The sequence below is a fragment of the Cricetulus griseus genome, chromosome 7 (genome assembly GCF_003668045.3).
Source record: "Cricetulus griseus strain 17A/GY chromosome 7, alternate assembly CriGri-PICRH-1.0, whole genome shotgun sequence".
Classification (NCBI taxonomy): domain Eukaryota; kingdom Metazoa; phylum Chordata; class Mammalia; order Rodentia; family Cricetidae; genus Cricetulus; species Cricetulus griseus.
Window position 1 is genome coordinate 83,498,712 of NC_048600.1, and position 13,445 is coordinate 83,512,156.

The 13,445-nt window shown below is 49.8% G+C and overlaps 3 protein-coding genes and 1 long non-coding RNA gene across 4 annotated transcripts; 2 read left to right on the forward strand and 2 right to left on the reverse strand.

The window, feature by feature from the left end:
• Positions 1–51: 51 nt before the first annotated feature.
• Positions 52–3,608, forward strand: Sox15 (SRY-box transcription factor 15). Its single transcript, XM_027427024.2, has 2 exons — positions 52–2,776; positions 3,335–3,608. The coding sequence occupies exons 1-2, from the start codon at positions 2,250–2,252 to the stop codon at positions 3,489–3,491; spliced, it is 684 nt and encodes a 227-aa protein (XP_027282825.1). The 5' UTR covers positions 52–2,249; the 3' UTR covers positions 3,492–3,608.
• Positions 3,602–8,824, reverse strand: Mpdu1 (mannose-P-dolichol utilization defect 1). Its single transcript, NM_001244037.1, is given in 7 exon segments — positions 3,602–4,251; positions 4,338–4,448; positions 4,604–4,722; positions 4,818–4,903; positions 5,285–5,417; positions 5,530–5,595; positions 8,707–8,824. Coding segments are annotated over 7 exon segments (744 nt in total). The 5' UTR covers positions 8,810–8,824; the 3' UTR covers positions 3,602–4,125.
• Positions 5,347–11,241, forward strand: LOC118238291. Its single transcript, XR_004770761.1, has 2 exons — positions 5,347–5,636; positions 8,566–11,241. It is a non-coding gene; the product is annotated as an uncharacterized LOC118238291 (long non-coding RNA).
• Positions 10,492–12,485, reverse strand: Cd68 (CD68 molecule). Its single transcript, XM_027427019.2, has 6 exons — positions 12,346–12,485; positions 11,816–12,264; positions 11,528–11,647; positions 11,328–11,400; positions 11,037–11,207; positions 10,492–10,810 (listed from the first exon to the last, which is right to left on the reverse strand). Exons 1-6 carry the CDS (start codon positions 12,389–12,391, stop codon positions 10,677–10,679), a joined length of 993 nt encoding a protein of 330 aa, XP_027282820.1. The 5' UTR covers positions 12,392–12,485; the 3' UTR covers positions 10,492–10,676.
• Positions 12,486–13,445: the final 960 nt, after the last annotated feature.

Sequence of the window (13,445 nt, forward strand, 5' to 3'; positions counted from 1 at the left end):
GGCTCTTGTTGTCTATTCTCTATTCTTAGTTTCTCATTCTGTGTCAGGAAGATGATGCATGGAAATTGCTGCATACTTAATTCTCCTTGCCCAGCTATTCTTCTGGTCCAGAGGACTAGACTCCAGGCCTTTCTGTTTCTTCCCTCCCCTTGGTTGCTTGATAGAGTGGGCCACTCCTAAACCCTGAGTCATAGGCTAGGCAGGGCTGCTTGAAGCTGGACCTGTTGCTGCTGGGAGCTGAGAGTCTGGGCAGGCTATTTAATCGGATTATCTGTGGCCTGGGGCACAGGCTGGGCCTTCTTCAGAGGGGAAAATAGGGTTCTCTCAGCATGGTCTCTAGAATCCAGGAGGGTCAACTTGTGTTTCTGGCTCCAGAATTCACATCACTGTTCTCAGCTTTTGGAGTCACAAGGGTGATGAGGTAGTGACTGGGATTGGGAGACTCTTAGACCTATATTGGACAGTACCCCGAGGGTTGAGGGTGATCCTAAAGATGATGTCCTGAATGCCTTGTCAGAGAAGCTGTGTCCTGAAAATGGAGGGAACTTGGGTCCTCAAGAAATATGTATCAGCTGGGTGATGGTGTTTCACACCTTTAGTCTCAGCATTCAGGAGGTAGAGGCAGGCAGCTCTCTGAGTTCCAGGACAGCCTGATCTACAGAGTGATTGTAGCCAGAGCTACACAGAGAAACCTTGTCTGGAAAAACAACAGGATGTATCTCTATGAGCTCAAAGCCAGCCTAGTCTACACAAGGAATTCCAGACCAATCGTGGTTCAGTCCTGTTTCAAATAATTACCATTTTTAAGAAAAGATAGATATATCAGGGTAGTAAAAGCTAAGAAGGCTAAGCAGTGGTGGGGCAAACTTTAATCCCAGCACTCAGGAGGCAGAGGCAGGTGGGGTCTTTGTAAGTTCGAGGCCAGCCTGATCTACAGAGTGAGTTCCAGGACAGCCAGGGCTACACAGAAAAACCCTGTCTGGAAAAACCAAAAATAAATTCCTTTGCCAACTCATGACCTGAGCTGGGCCACCAAGATAGCTACTACCTCTTCACCTTGCGACCCTTGAAGGAGAGAATTGACTTCTGAAAGTTGTCCTGTGACCTCCATGCTGCAAGTGGTAGCACTTGTGCCTCCTCCCATGATCTTTTTGAAGATTTCTTTTTTTAAACGTATGTATCCAGAGGACCTGGTTCAATTCCAGCACCCACATGGCGGTTCACAGCTATCTGTGACTCTAGTAGTTCCAGGGGATCTGGCACCTTCACACCAATGCACACAAAATAAATCTTTTTTTAAAAAGTATTATCTCTAGGTTCGGAGTCCTTTGGCTCCCTCCTCGTGGTTTGAGTTTAAAGATGAAATTTGCCACAACTGAGTGGCAGTGGGGAAATCTTCTGGGCTGGAAGTGGCTTGAGTGTTCTCATCCGCCCAGGCACCTGTTGGAATGACTCAGAAAACAAAAATGGCCTATCTTCTTTGAGTTTCTTACCCCTGGGGCAGGTCAGGATTTGAGGAACAACAGGCGCCGGAAGAAAGTATTGAGTTGGGAGTGAGACCTTCCTAAATTCTCCGTTTGGTTGACCCCGAGGGCATTTGATGCCCAAGCTTGATCCCATCTTGGAAAGGAATTTGCTTTAAATTGCTGGTGCTTGTGCTTAAGAAGATAGACAATTGTAGCCATTGGGGCCATTAGGCCTGACATCCAGACCTTGGGTGGAGAGGGGGCGTGGTGCCCCAGGGGAGGTGTCTGGGCTGCGAAGAACAGGACACCTGGGTTTGCCAAGAAGCTTTTTTTCTTTTTCTTTTTCTTTTTTTTTTTTTTGAGGACGTTCTTTTGCTCAGCCTATGGGAGGGATTGGGGGAGGAGTCAGGTTTTAAACACTTTTACCGAGGCTGAGCACAGGTGGGGAAGGTCTGTGGCACCGGTACGTTTTTTTGTCAGCTGTGGAAACTTGAGACCAAGAGCCTCACAGAGGCAGAGTTGCAGCCCCCACGGAAGAGCCTGCCGCAGCAGAGGTCAGGGACAGGGACTGGGACTGGCAGTAGGTAGACTTGAGAGAACACTACCTCTCCGAGACAGGACCTGGTGCTGCCAGACAAGGATTCTGCATTCAGCTTTCCGGAGCAAAGGAATTGATTCAAGGACTCAGGAAGATACTTAAGTACTCAAATTTTCAGAGTCCAGTCTTCACTCTGGGAGGAGGGCATTCAAGACGACCTCTCAAAGACGCTTTACTCTCAACCTATGGCGCTGCCGGGCTCCTCACCGGCCCAGACTTGGAGCCTGGAGCCTCCGGTTCCCACAGCCTCTTTGCCTTTGGGACCTCAGGAGCAGGAGGGTTCCGGGAGCTCTGGAGCGTCTGGGAGGCTTCCTCAAGAGAAGGTTAAGCGACCCATGAACGCCTTCATGGTGTGGAGCTCTGTTCAGCGTCGCCAGATGGCGCAGCAGAACCCCAAGATGCACAACTCTGAGATCTCTAAGCGCCTGGGCGCGCAGTGGAAGATGCTGGGCGAGGAAGAGAAGCGTCCCTTCGTGGAGGAGGCCAAGCGTCTACGAGCCCGCCACCTACGCGACTACCCCGACTACAAGTACCGGCCTCGGCGCAAGAGCAAGAACTCAGGCACCGGGTCTGTCCACTTCAGCCAAGGAAGAGGTGGCCTGGCAGGTGGTGGCCCACACTGGGGACCAGGGTACACAACTACCCAAGGGAGCAGAGGCTTTGGGTACCAGCCCCCCAACTATTCCACAGCCTACCTGCCTGGAGGTTACACGTGAGTGCTTGATTGTCCCCCATCACCACTCCACATCACCCCCTTCCTGGCGGCTGGGTGGTGGGGATGGAGGCCAGAGGACTAAGTTGGGACAACCTCAATCCATCCAAGCAGAAGCCACACCAGGCTAAGGTTGGGCGGGATGGCTCAGAAAGTCCAAGACAGAGATCTGTCCATCTCAGCGTAATGTGTTCTACCTACTGAATGTCAGTTTCCCCCTAGCTGATGGCCCTTGTGTGACCCAGCTTCCTCTCCCTGCCCCTGGGGCAAGGAGAGGCCAAGCCCATCCTGTTGTTCCTTCCTGGCCTGCAGCCCTAAGAAGCAAACAGCGTGCAGCACGCAAGACGGCTCCTGAGCATGCCCCAACAGAGCTACCTTGCTCTTTAAGCCATCCTAGGGTCTTGTTCCATGCCTGCTGTACCCAGAATGGCTGGCTGAATAGCAAATTCTAACCCTGTCGCAAACTGGTCAGACTAGTCTCCTACTGAGAGATGGGGACACTGCCCAATCTCGCCAACCCAGAAGTATAACCTCCAAACCCCATGTTTCTCTCTACAGCGCTTCCCATTGTAGACCGGAGGCCTCCTCGCCGTGCTCTCTCCCTCAGAGTCATCCTAGGCTCCAGGAGGAGCTAATTCCCTCTTTTCCTACCTATCTACCCCCAGGCTCTACCTCTCCATACAACACTTCTCTTGCTGGTGCCCAATGTCTGTAACCCCCCATTAACTGGCTGGGACATCCAGGGTCAACCCCACAGGCCAATCCCTTTCTAGTTCAGAGGAACAAGGAGCCAGAATGTACAAAACCACACTAAACACAATTTTATACAATGAAAGCACGTCTCCGAGTCTTTATTGTCCCATCTGTATTCCCACTACAACAGCAACCTGTGCCTTCTCCACACCCTTCGTGGACCTGCCACAGCAGGAACCTCCCTACTCCACCCTGAGGCCTTTACCTGAGTCATTCTCCCCTCCCCCACCTTCAGAACTAGGGTCCAATAGACTGTCCCAACCAGCTGGCAGAGGGACGCAGCCACAAGCTCCCAACCACATTTGTCCAGGCTCTGTCCTCCATCCTGAAAGAAGGTAAGTGGACAAGGCAAGGCGTCTGCTCCAATAACAAAATAGCTGCTTATAAAGGAGGGACCTCAGCCATTGGTGAAACGAGTGAATACAGGACTTGGAAAAGCTTTTTACTCTTTACACAAACCCTGGCTCAGGAGGTTGCAGTTATGCAGGAATGGAGGACGACTGAGTTGCACCAGCAGACCACGTCAAGTGGGGAAGACCCTCAAGTTGAGTGGCTGAATGGAAGTGGAATGAATGATTCTAGAAGCTAGCTCAGCACTATTGCTCCTTTTTATGTTTGTGGGGAGGCTTTGCATTCCAGTAGAAGAGGACCTGGGCGGCAATGAGGCCATTGCAGAGGGAAGAGACCACAAAGACTCCAGCCATGAGGGGGTCTCCAGTTTCCTGTTAAGGAGAGACAACAGATCTAGAAAGGTTCCAGCTGGGAGTATGAGGTTTTAGTGCCCTCTAGAAGGCAGAGGTGCACTCACCTGAACAGAAGTGAAGATTCTGGCCAAGGAGCCCCCAAACAGCATAAACACTGTGATAGCTGAAAGCTGGCCTGTGTGCCCGTTGTGGTAGTTGGTGGCTGCCTGGAGCAACTAGAGGAGAAATCCACACTTTTGTTTGGTTCTGTCATCTGAACCTCCCCTGTGTTCCCATCACTAATCCCTCATTCTCGAAAACCAATACTGCATACTTTGGGGTTCCATCCCGCCGCCACCACACACACCTCGTTTCACTTCCGAGTACCCACCTTGCCCACCACCACAGCAGGTACATTGGAGGCCTGGAGCATGGTGACTACAGCCAGAGGCGTGAGTGGAGAAAGCAGAGCCAGCAGGAGTGTCGCATAGCAGGCAAGTAAAGCAACTCCTGGGGGTCAGGGAGACAAGGAGCCCTCTTGAGCCTCCTGAGTCCCCAGCAAGGTTCCCAAGACCCAGTGCCCGCTCTCCAGCACATCCCCGCACCTTTCACAGTGTCTCCTCTGTAGTGCAGGACCAGGAAGCAGATGGTAATTGTCTGTAGTGTCAGGAACAGCGCTTCACCCCAAGAGCTGCAGAGGCGAGAGGGGGAGGGAAAGAGGAAGGCCTGGAGAGCCTCCATAGCCATCGTCAGGCTGTGCTGCCCCAGCCCCCACCATGCCTGGCTGGGTTAGAGAATGCTCACTTTATCACTACTTCCATCGGTGTGACTAAACTGGAAGGGCTGAAGTGTTCTCAACACTTATTGAGCTGTGTGTGCTAGGACTGGTGAAGTAGCTCAGCAGGTAAAGGTGCTTGACTCCAAGCCTGGCCACCTGACTTCAGCCCCAGAATCCATGCGCTGGAAGGAGAGAACCAACTCCTACAAGTTGTTCTCTGACACCCCCCAATTAATAACTGTAATAAAAAAGAATTTGGGGTTTGGCCTTGGGGATGAAGAGTGGGGCCCTCACCTGAAGGGGAAGTTGTTGGTGATGCTGTAGATCACAGTTCCTGTCAATGCTACCAGCTCCAGCATTACTGACTGGAGACTCAGTCCTTCGGCACTCTTGGCGCCCAAGATTTTAAATATCTGGGGCAGCTTTACTAGAGGAAGAACGGCATGGCTGAGGAAAGAGCTAAAGCACCGAGCCCTTGGCATTAGCTTCCCAGCAGCCACCCCCCCCCTACTCTGACAGAAAGAAGGAACTATACATACCCAGAAGTGATCCAGCCACGATGCCCAGTCCAAGGCCTTTGCTGAGGAGAATCTTGAGGCAGGGAACTGTGGAGAGAGAAGTAAGCAAAGAGGCCTTCGGAACCCAGGTGAGGGTTTGCCATGCTCTTATGAGCTCTTCCCTCCCCCTCCCCTTGGCATGACCACCACCCCAGTGACTCTCTGTTTAGGGGACAGGTGGGAATGATGGGGCAGGGATCCTCCTGATGCAAACATGTTACATCCAGACTAGGTGTGTTGCCAGAATGGCTTCAACGTAAATACATGCCTTCCTTCCTACTCCACCTTCCATTTCCTATACATACACATTGAAATAATATACTTTTTAGGGCTAACAGGATAGCTAATGATCTGAGTTCAATCCAGGATCCACATGGTAGAAGCAGAGAACCAATTCCAAAATTTGTCTTCTGACTTCCATGCATGAGCCTAATAAAAATGTACTAAAAATTTGTCTTTTTAAAAAGTCACTAGGGGGACTGGAGAGATGGCTCAGAGGTTAAGAGCACTCGCTGGCTGTTCTTCCAGAGGTCTTGAGTTCAATTCCAAGCAACCACATAGTGGTTTACAACCATCTATGAGATTTGGTGCCCTCTTCTGGTATGCAGGCAGAACACTATACACTACTAAATTTTTTAAAAAGTCCTTAGGGCTGTGTGTTGTGGTACATGCCTTTAATTTCATTTAAACTCTGAGTTCAAAGCCAGTCAGGATTATACAGTGAGACTCTGTCTTAAATATTTAAAAACTATTGCCAGGTATGATGGCACAGGCCCAGACAGACAGATCTTGGTGAGTTCAAAGCCAGCTTGTCTACATAGTGAGTTCTAGGACAGCTAGAGCTCTGTAGAGAGACCCTGTCTCAAAAAAGTAAAAATAAGGGGCTGAAAAGATGGCTCAGTGGTTAAAAGCACTGACTGCTTGCTCTTCCAGAGGACCCAGGTTCAATTCCCAGCACCCATATGGAGTTCACAACTGTAACTCCAGTTTTAGGGGATCTGGCACCCTCACACAGACATGCAGGTAGGCAAAACAAAACACCAATGCATGTAAAACAGACAAAAAATTATTGTGCCAGCAAGATGGCTCTGATGCTAAGTCTGATAACCTGAGCATGTATAAGTAGATGTGCACAACAAACACAACAAAAATGAATTTTGAAAATATGGGGCTGGAAAGATCGCTTAGTAGTTAAGAAGAGCACCTATTCTTTCAGGGAATTGCATTTCCAGCACCCATGTTGGGTGGTGGCCTGTAATTTCAGTTCCGGTGATATCTTGTGCCTCTGGCATCTTCAGGCCCCTGCATTCACAGGCACACACACACACACACACATAATTAAAAAAAAATACAATCTATATAAATATGTATATACCGTGTGTGAACACATAGGTACATGTATGACGGTCAGAGGACAACTTTGTGGGCCTTTTTGTGGTTTCCAGGAATTGAACTCAGGTCACCAGCCTTGCAGCCATCTTACCAGTTGCAAATAAGCATGTAGACTGCCAGGCATGTCTGCCATTGCTTTTCAGTTACACAGGCATTGCTCAAGAGTTCCCTGAGTCTTTTTTTCTCTCTTCTCAATAACCCACTTCAGATGGCCTCCTTCCAAAGACAAATCACAGAATACATTCCTGAACCTTCTGGTTGTTCCTAGCCCTTATCCAGTGGCCTACTCTTCAGGGCTTGCTTTTATCCCTGTTCATCCACTATCTCTATCATTTATTTATTTATTTATTTATTTTTATTTATTTATTTCAATACAGGGTTTCTCTGTGTAGCTTTGGAGCCTATCTATCCTGGCACTCACTCTGTAGACCAGGCTGGCCTCGAACTCACAGAGATCTTCCTGCCTCTGCCTCCCGAGTCTATCATTTATTTATTTTTTGTTTATTTTGGTTTCTTGAGGCAAGGTTTCTCTGTGTAGTCCTACCCATCTTAGAACTCACCCAGTAGACTAAGATGTCCTTGAACTCAGTGGTCCTCCTGCCTCTGCCTCCCAAGTGCTGGGATTAAAAGTAAGGGTGGGTCGTTGTTCCTGGCAGTTCCTCTAACATTGAATCCTTGACCTGGAGGGAATTTGCCCCGGCAGGGAGTCTCACCATTGCATTCCAAAATGCACTAGAACAGTGTCCTCTGAGTATATGACCTGACTAGAGCAGACAGATGCACTTACCAAAGGCTCTGATGGCTCCTGTAACCCTGGGCCAAGAGCTTGCCCAGGGTGTTACAGGAGGGAAGGAAGGTAGTGGGAATATCCCTGTATTCCCAGAGCTCTGGTGGCCCAGGAAGGACGGCTGCTAGTTCACGGCAGCCTGCACTACACACCAAGTTCTAAAAGCTGGGGCTGGGTGAGATTTATCTTTAAAAACAAACAAACGCTGGGCGTTGGTGGCGCACACCTTTAATTCCAGCACTTGGGAGGCAGAGGCAGGTGGATCTCTGTGAGTTGGAGACCAGCCTGGTCTACAAGAGAGTTCCAGGACAGCCTCCAAAGCCACAGAGAAACCCTGTCTCGAAAAACAAAACAAAGCAAAAAACAAACAAGGGCCAGGCATTGATGGAATAAGCCTTTAATTCCAGCCACTGGAGGTTGGGGGTGGGCAGAGGCAGGTGGATCTCTTGTGAGTTTAAGGCCAGCCTGGTCTACAAAACAAGATCCAGGACAGCCACCAAAGCAATACAGAGAAACCTGGTCTCGAAAAAAAACAAAAAAACCAACAGCAAGAAAACAAATAAAAGAAACATTTGCCTCTGTCAGTTCAGTGTTGGGATGAAAGGAGTGAGTCTACACACTCCTGGCTGGAATTTTAATTTTGTTTTATAAAATGTTTACGTTTTCCAGGCTGGGGGATAGAACTTGGTTCAGAGTGGTACGAAGAAGGCCCTGAGTTCGATCCCCAGCTCAGAAGGGGTGGGGGGAGGGTACAGACTTTCCAGACTGTAAAACACAAATTTGATTACTTTTTCGGGCGACTCCCCCTCATGCCCAAATATGGCACCTTCTCTATGCAGGGCCCAGAACACTTCCGCCCTCTTCAGAAGCGCCTTCCGCCCAGCTTCGCGTGATGTTAGCCACCTGTCACTTGCACTACTCTCGCCAAATTACGGTCCAAGGTTACTTGAAGTAGACTTTGAAGGCTGAATAAAACTCACCATGAAGGAAGTCCCAGTGGACGAAAAGTTGGTCATAGCATTTCTCAGGTAAGAGAACTGGCACCAGCACTCGTTTGAACGGTCCGTCCGCCTCACCGGCCATGTTGGAACTATTGCTTCCGCCAGGCTTGCCCGCCCGCCATTGACCCAGGCCGCGCACGCGCGCTCCGTTCGCTCCGCCTCATTCTCCCCCGGGACACGGCAGCACCGCCCCTTCTTACGCCACCCTGCTTCTGGAACCTGAGATACATCTCGGACTGGATTTTGTACGCGCCTTGACGTTCGAATTTTAAAGCGTGTCAGAGCTTTACGCCTGCGCGGCTCGGACTTGCGCGCTTTTGTTTATGCTATCAGTTCTGAAAGAAAGCCTTATCCCTCCGCCCGTCTCTGTCCCTTCTGCGTATGCGCCATCTTGTCTTCTCTCGGTTAACTTTGTATTTCAAGTTGGAAAGGAAAAGATTACGAGTCTTCAAAATGGCGCTAGTCGGGGGCGCCGCAGTTTCTTCTTCTCCTCATGGTATCTCCGGAGGGAATGGCACCGGAAAGAGGCCATTCTGAGCTGGGCATCCCTCCTAGTCCCCTGCTTCTTCCTCTGTTTTGTTGGAAGGTGGTTTGGAGCAGAAGAGCGACTTCAGCTACAGGAGAACCGCCCCTGACTCAGCTCTCAGTCTCTGCCGTGTCTAGGCTGGACCCCTGGGGATGGTTCAGAGGGTGCAGGCAAAAGGTCCCCAAATGTCTTTTGTTTGGGAAATGGCACCTAGATAGGGTCACTTCAGGCTGCATTCCACCGCCCAGTGCCCCGACTCTCCTGATGCAGTGCCCCTGGCTCTCAGGCTGTAAGGGCACTCATAGTTTCTCTGCTCCTTGTTCTTGGAGGGGCAGTGCTGGGCCGGTTCTGCCACATGTACCTCTCAGCTGTGCAGGGCTCCAGTCCACCAAGAATTTCTATAACCTCACGGGGCTCTTACAACTGGAATGGCACCCATCTATGACTTCTGTTGGTTGCAATATGCCCTACTATAAATAGTGAAACTTGCCTGACTGGTGTCACAGGCCTTTAAGCCCAGCACTTGGAGGCAGAGGCAGGAGGATCTCTGAGGCCAGCCTGGTCTACAGAGTGAGTTCCAGGACAGCCAAGGCTACACAGAAAAACCCTGTCTCAAAAAAACAAAACAAAATAGTAGAGTTTATACTTGGCTTTGGTACAGTGTGTAGCCATCTGGCCTATTTTGAATCTGGACGTGGGCTGCGCTGCAAGTGGCACCACCCTCTCGCCCTCTGGGTACCCGGGCATCAAGGGTATGTTTGCTGGACCTGAAGTTGTTCCTAGGGTACCCACTGCTTCCAGATTGGTGCAGTTCTTTGCAATGGGCTCTTCAGTGAGTCTAGCCCTGGCCACAATGGACAGGGACTCATTGCTCGGTAGCCACTGGCAATCACCCTTTTTGAAATGAAATTACACAGCCACCTACTCATATTTTGGCTGTGTTTGTACCTCTAGCTAGAGGGTAGGAACAGGACGCCAGGATGGACTGATCCATCATATCATGTTAAAGGAATGGCTAGTCACTGGCCCCAGAAGGGAGTCTGGCAGCTTCACCAGCAGCTGTGCCAGGCACTGGAGGATGAACCCCTTAAAGGCATTTGGTTACTCTGGTGTTTTCATCCCTTCCTGCCAGTTGTCTCCTAGTGACTCAACCATGGGAAGGCACAGGAAGGCACATGACAAGAAACTCGTGGCTTTTAATCCTGGCAGGGCAAGGGAAGCCAAGGACAAAGATTTCATAAAGTTTTCATATCCTTTTTTTGTTGTTATCAGAAGTGGGACACCCATTCATGTTTATTAACCACCCATTACAAAATCTCTGATTTTGTTCTTAAAGACAGAGAAGGAGAATAACTTTGAGTCAGTTGTAAGTTGAAGAAATGAGGATGTTCCTTAGTGGCCCGGAGTGAATTGGAGCAAATGCTCAGAGGGGCTGGTAGGTTGATTGCCGTCTTCGGGTAATGCAGAAGGCAATAAGTACCAGGGTGAGGAGGCCAAGGAGGACCAGGCCAATGATGAGAGGCAGCAAGAGGGATTGGTCACTGGTGCAAGAGAAACCTGGTAGAAAGATGGGATTATTAGGGATTCCAGCAGCAGTGGATGGGATAAAGGTAGGAGGAAGAAAAAAGGAGATGATGGAAGGAGGTTGATGAGGTGCTCAACCCCATAATTCAGAGCAAAGTAGAGGGGGAATAGGCGGTCTTGTTAAAGAAAGAGGGCTCTGGGGAAGAGGTTTCCTGTGCAGTGGGAGACTCCCAGGAAGGAAGAGGTAGGGAGGTCTTACATGGCCCCAAGTGTCCAGTGTTGGGAAGCTGAGCAGCCTGTAGTCTCAGGAAGAGTAGGTCAAGGTGAACAGCTGGAGAAAGAACTATGCTTGTATTTCTGCAACAGAAGCTTTGGCCCAGGGGAGCTTGGAGCTCTCGAAGAGATGAATTCTGAGCTGAGAATGTCCATTCTGAAGAAGTTATTAATGAAGAGTCAATTCAGTCCACTCACAACTCCTGAGTCTTGTTGTCGAGCCGCCCCCCCCCCCCCCAAACTAGCTAGTGTGATAATGAGAAGGGAAGTTACTCACGTGCTGCCTGTGGGAAGGACACATTGTATTCCACTGCCATGTAGTTGAGGTAGACTGTACCCTGCTCCATGTCCTTGAGGTGAACAGAAAGGATTAGAGCAGCAGGGACAGTGGCATTATGTCCACAGAGCAAAGGACGCAGCTTAGGGGTGTAGGTATGGGGCACAGGAGAGTAAAGGATGAAGACAAAAGCTGTCTACCTGTTTGAATCCAAAGGTGAGCCGCCCATAAGGAAATGAGAGAGACAGGTGGGGATAGGCATGGTCACAGCCCCCCTGGACCTTGGTTTTGTTGGGATTCAATGTAGTAATGCCCCAGGCCTACAGAAGTGAAAGAATAGTGAGTCTGAAATTACATGGCTATGTCATACAGTATTTTTTTATATCCTCTGCTCTTTCTCCTGAACCACCCCAGAACTCACCCCTTGCCCCCTGAAACACCTCAGAACTTACCCCTGTCCCCTTTAAGCCCCACTACCTTAGCTTTACCTTTCCTCCACCCTGAGTTGGGTACAGGATTCGAATTTGAATTTGTGCTTGGAGCTGAACACAGGGCTGGGAGCCATTAGTCCATGTGTAGTTTCCAAGAGCCTCCTTGGAGCCTGGACTAGGACTTGGAGAGGGTGGAGTTGGTCCAGGTTGAGGGCCGATGGTAGAGAACCCTGGACTAGGAGCAGTGCCGTTGTTTGTGGTGGGGTAAACTGTGGCATTCCCATGACTGGTGGTCACAGCAGGGTTGTGAGTGGAAGTTGTGGGTCCAGAGCTGGTAGCGGTGCTATTACTTGTTGGAAGAACTGTGACATTTCTGTGACTGGTGGTAGTGGGCCTGTGGCTGGTAGTAGAGCTTGCTGTGCTTTCTGTGGCTGTAGGTGTCATCGTGAAGGATGGCAGGAGAGTAGCAGCTTTTTTGTGAGGACAGTCTTCCCCTGTTCCTTGGGCTTTCAGCAAGAAATCGGTTGGCTACCCAGGTACAGGTTCCTGCCCAGGAGCTCCCTCCCTCCCCTCTCCATTCTCCTTACCTACAAGCAGTCCCAGCAAGACCAAGCAAAGCACTTCATACCTCATGGTAGAGCAGCTCAAGAGTCCAGCTGGGCTGTACCAGCTCCTTCCTCAACCCAATAACCTCTGCCTTCTCTTGAAGAGGAAATGAAAGTTGCACTTCCCTTAAGACAATCCCACCCCAGAACCTGACTCAGACACCTCAGCTCCAGCCACTCACTTTAGTCGCTCTTCTCACAATTAAGCTGTGATTGGCAGTGGCAGTGGGAGGTACAAAATCTTAGCAACCACGTGAAAAATGAGGCAGTTGACTCATAGGATCTTAAGCAAAACTTGCTCTACTTGAGTTTACAAGGCAAGCAAACTAATTAGGAGGCCCTTTCCGCATTGGTTAGGAACCCTGCCCCACCCGTGTGCATCTCCTGGTCTTCACTTTAGTTCCATGATACCAAGAGCTACAGGGAAATCCTCACCCCCAAAGATAGGCAGTCAGCATCCACATGTGTTGGGCACTTTGGGATCTTAAGCAGAACTAGGTTTTGCTGACTTCTTGACCCCATTACTGTGTTCAGTTCCTCAAGTATCATGTGATACTCGTGACTAACGTTTTGTGAAGGGTCCTGTACTGTCAGTACCAGTTTTCAGTACATAGTGGATCACTTGATATATTTTGAACACCAGCAGGAGGCAACAACACAGTAATGAACCACTATAGGAGCTGACCCACACAAACAGCAGGTGGGAGAGGAACAAACAAGAAGCCCAAACAGGCAGTTTCCAAGTAATTTTATTCAGAATTTTGTGTTTGTTTCCTGAATCAATAAATACTATACAAAACAATGTAAAAATGGCTACCATTTTCTCTCCCCTGCTCCCCTCACCTGGGGACAATTCCCTGGACAACTTCATGCAGGGACTCTCCCTGTAGATTTGGTCCAGCAAATGAGGCCAGACATGTTTTAGCCCCTTGATTCACTTTTGGAGATTTGGCTGGGGTAGTAGGAAAGTCTTTAGAATCAGGTTAGGGGAATGGATTAGTGTTTTGGGGTTGGGGGAAGGAGACGGCGCCTGGGGCAGAACCTACCCCAAAGAAAAGGGTATCTATAATGTTCACGGTTCC

Coding starts and splice junctions, on each gene's coding strand:
- Cd68 (XM_027427019.2), bottom strand. CDS start 12,391: ATGAGGTATGAAGTGCTTTGCTTGGTCTTGCTGGGACTGCTTGTAG. Junction 11,648..11,815: donor CAACTCAGGGTGGAGGAAAG/GTAAAGCTAAGG, acceptor TCACTTCTGTAG/GCCTGGGGCATTACTACATT. Junction 11,208..11,327: donor GTCCTTCCCACAGGCAGCAC/GTGAGTAACTTC, acceptor TAACTTCTTCAG/AATGGACATTCTCAGCTCAG.
- Sox15 (XM_027427024.2), top strand. CDS start 2,250: ATGGCGCTGCCGGGCTCCTCACCGGCCCAGACTTGGAGCCTGGAGCCT. Junction 2,777..3,334: donor TACCTGCCTGGAGGTTACAC/GTGAGTGCTTGA, acceptor TTCTCTCTACAG/CGCTTCCCATTGTAGACCGG.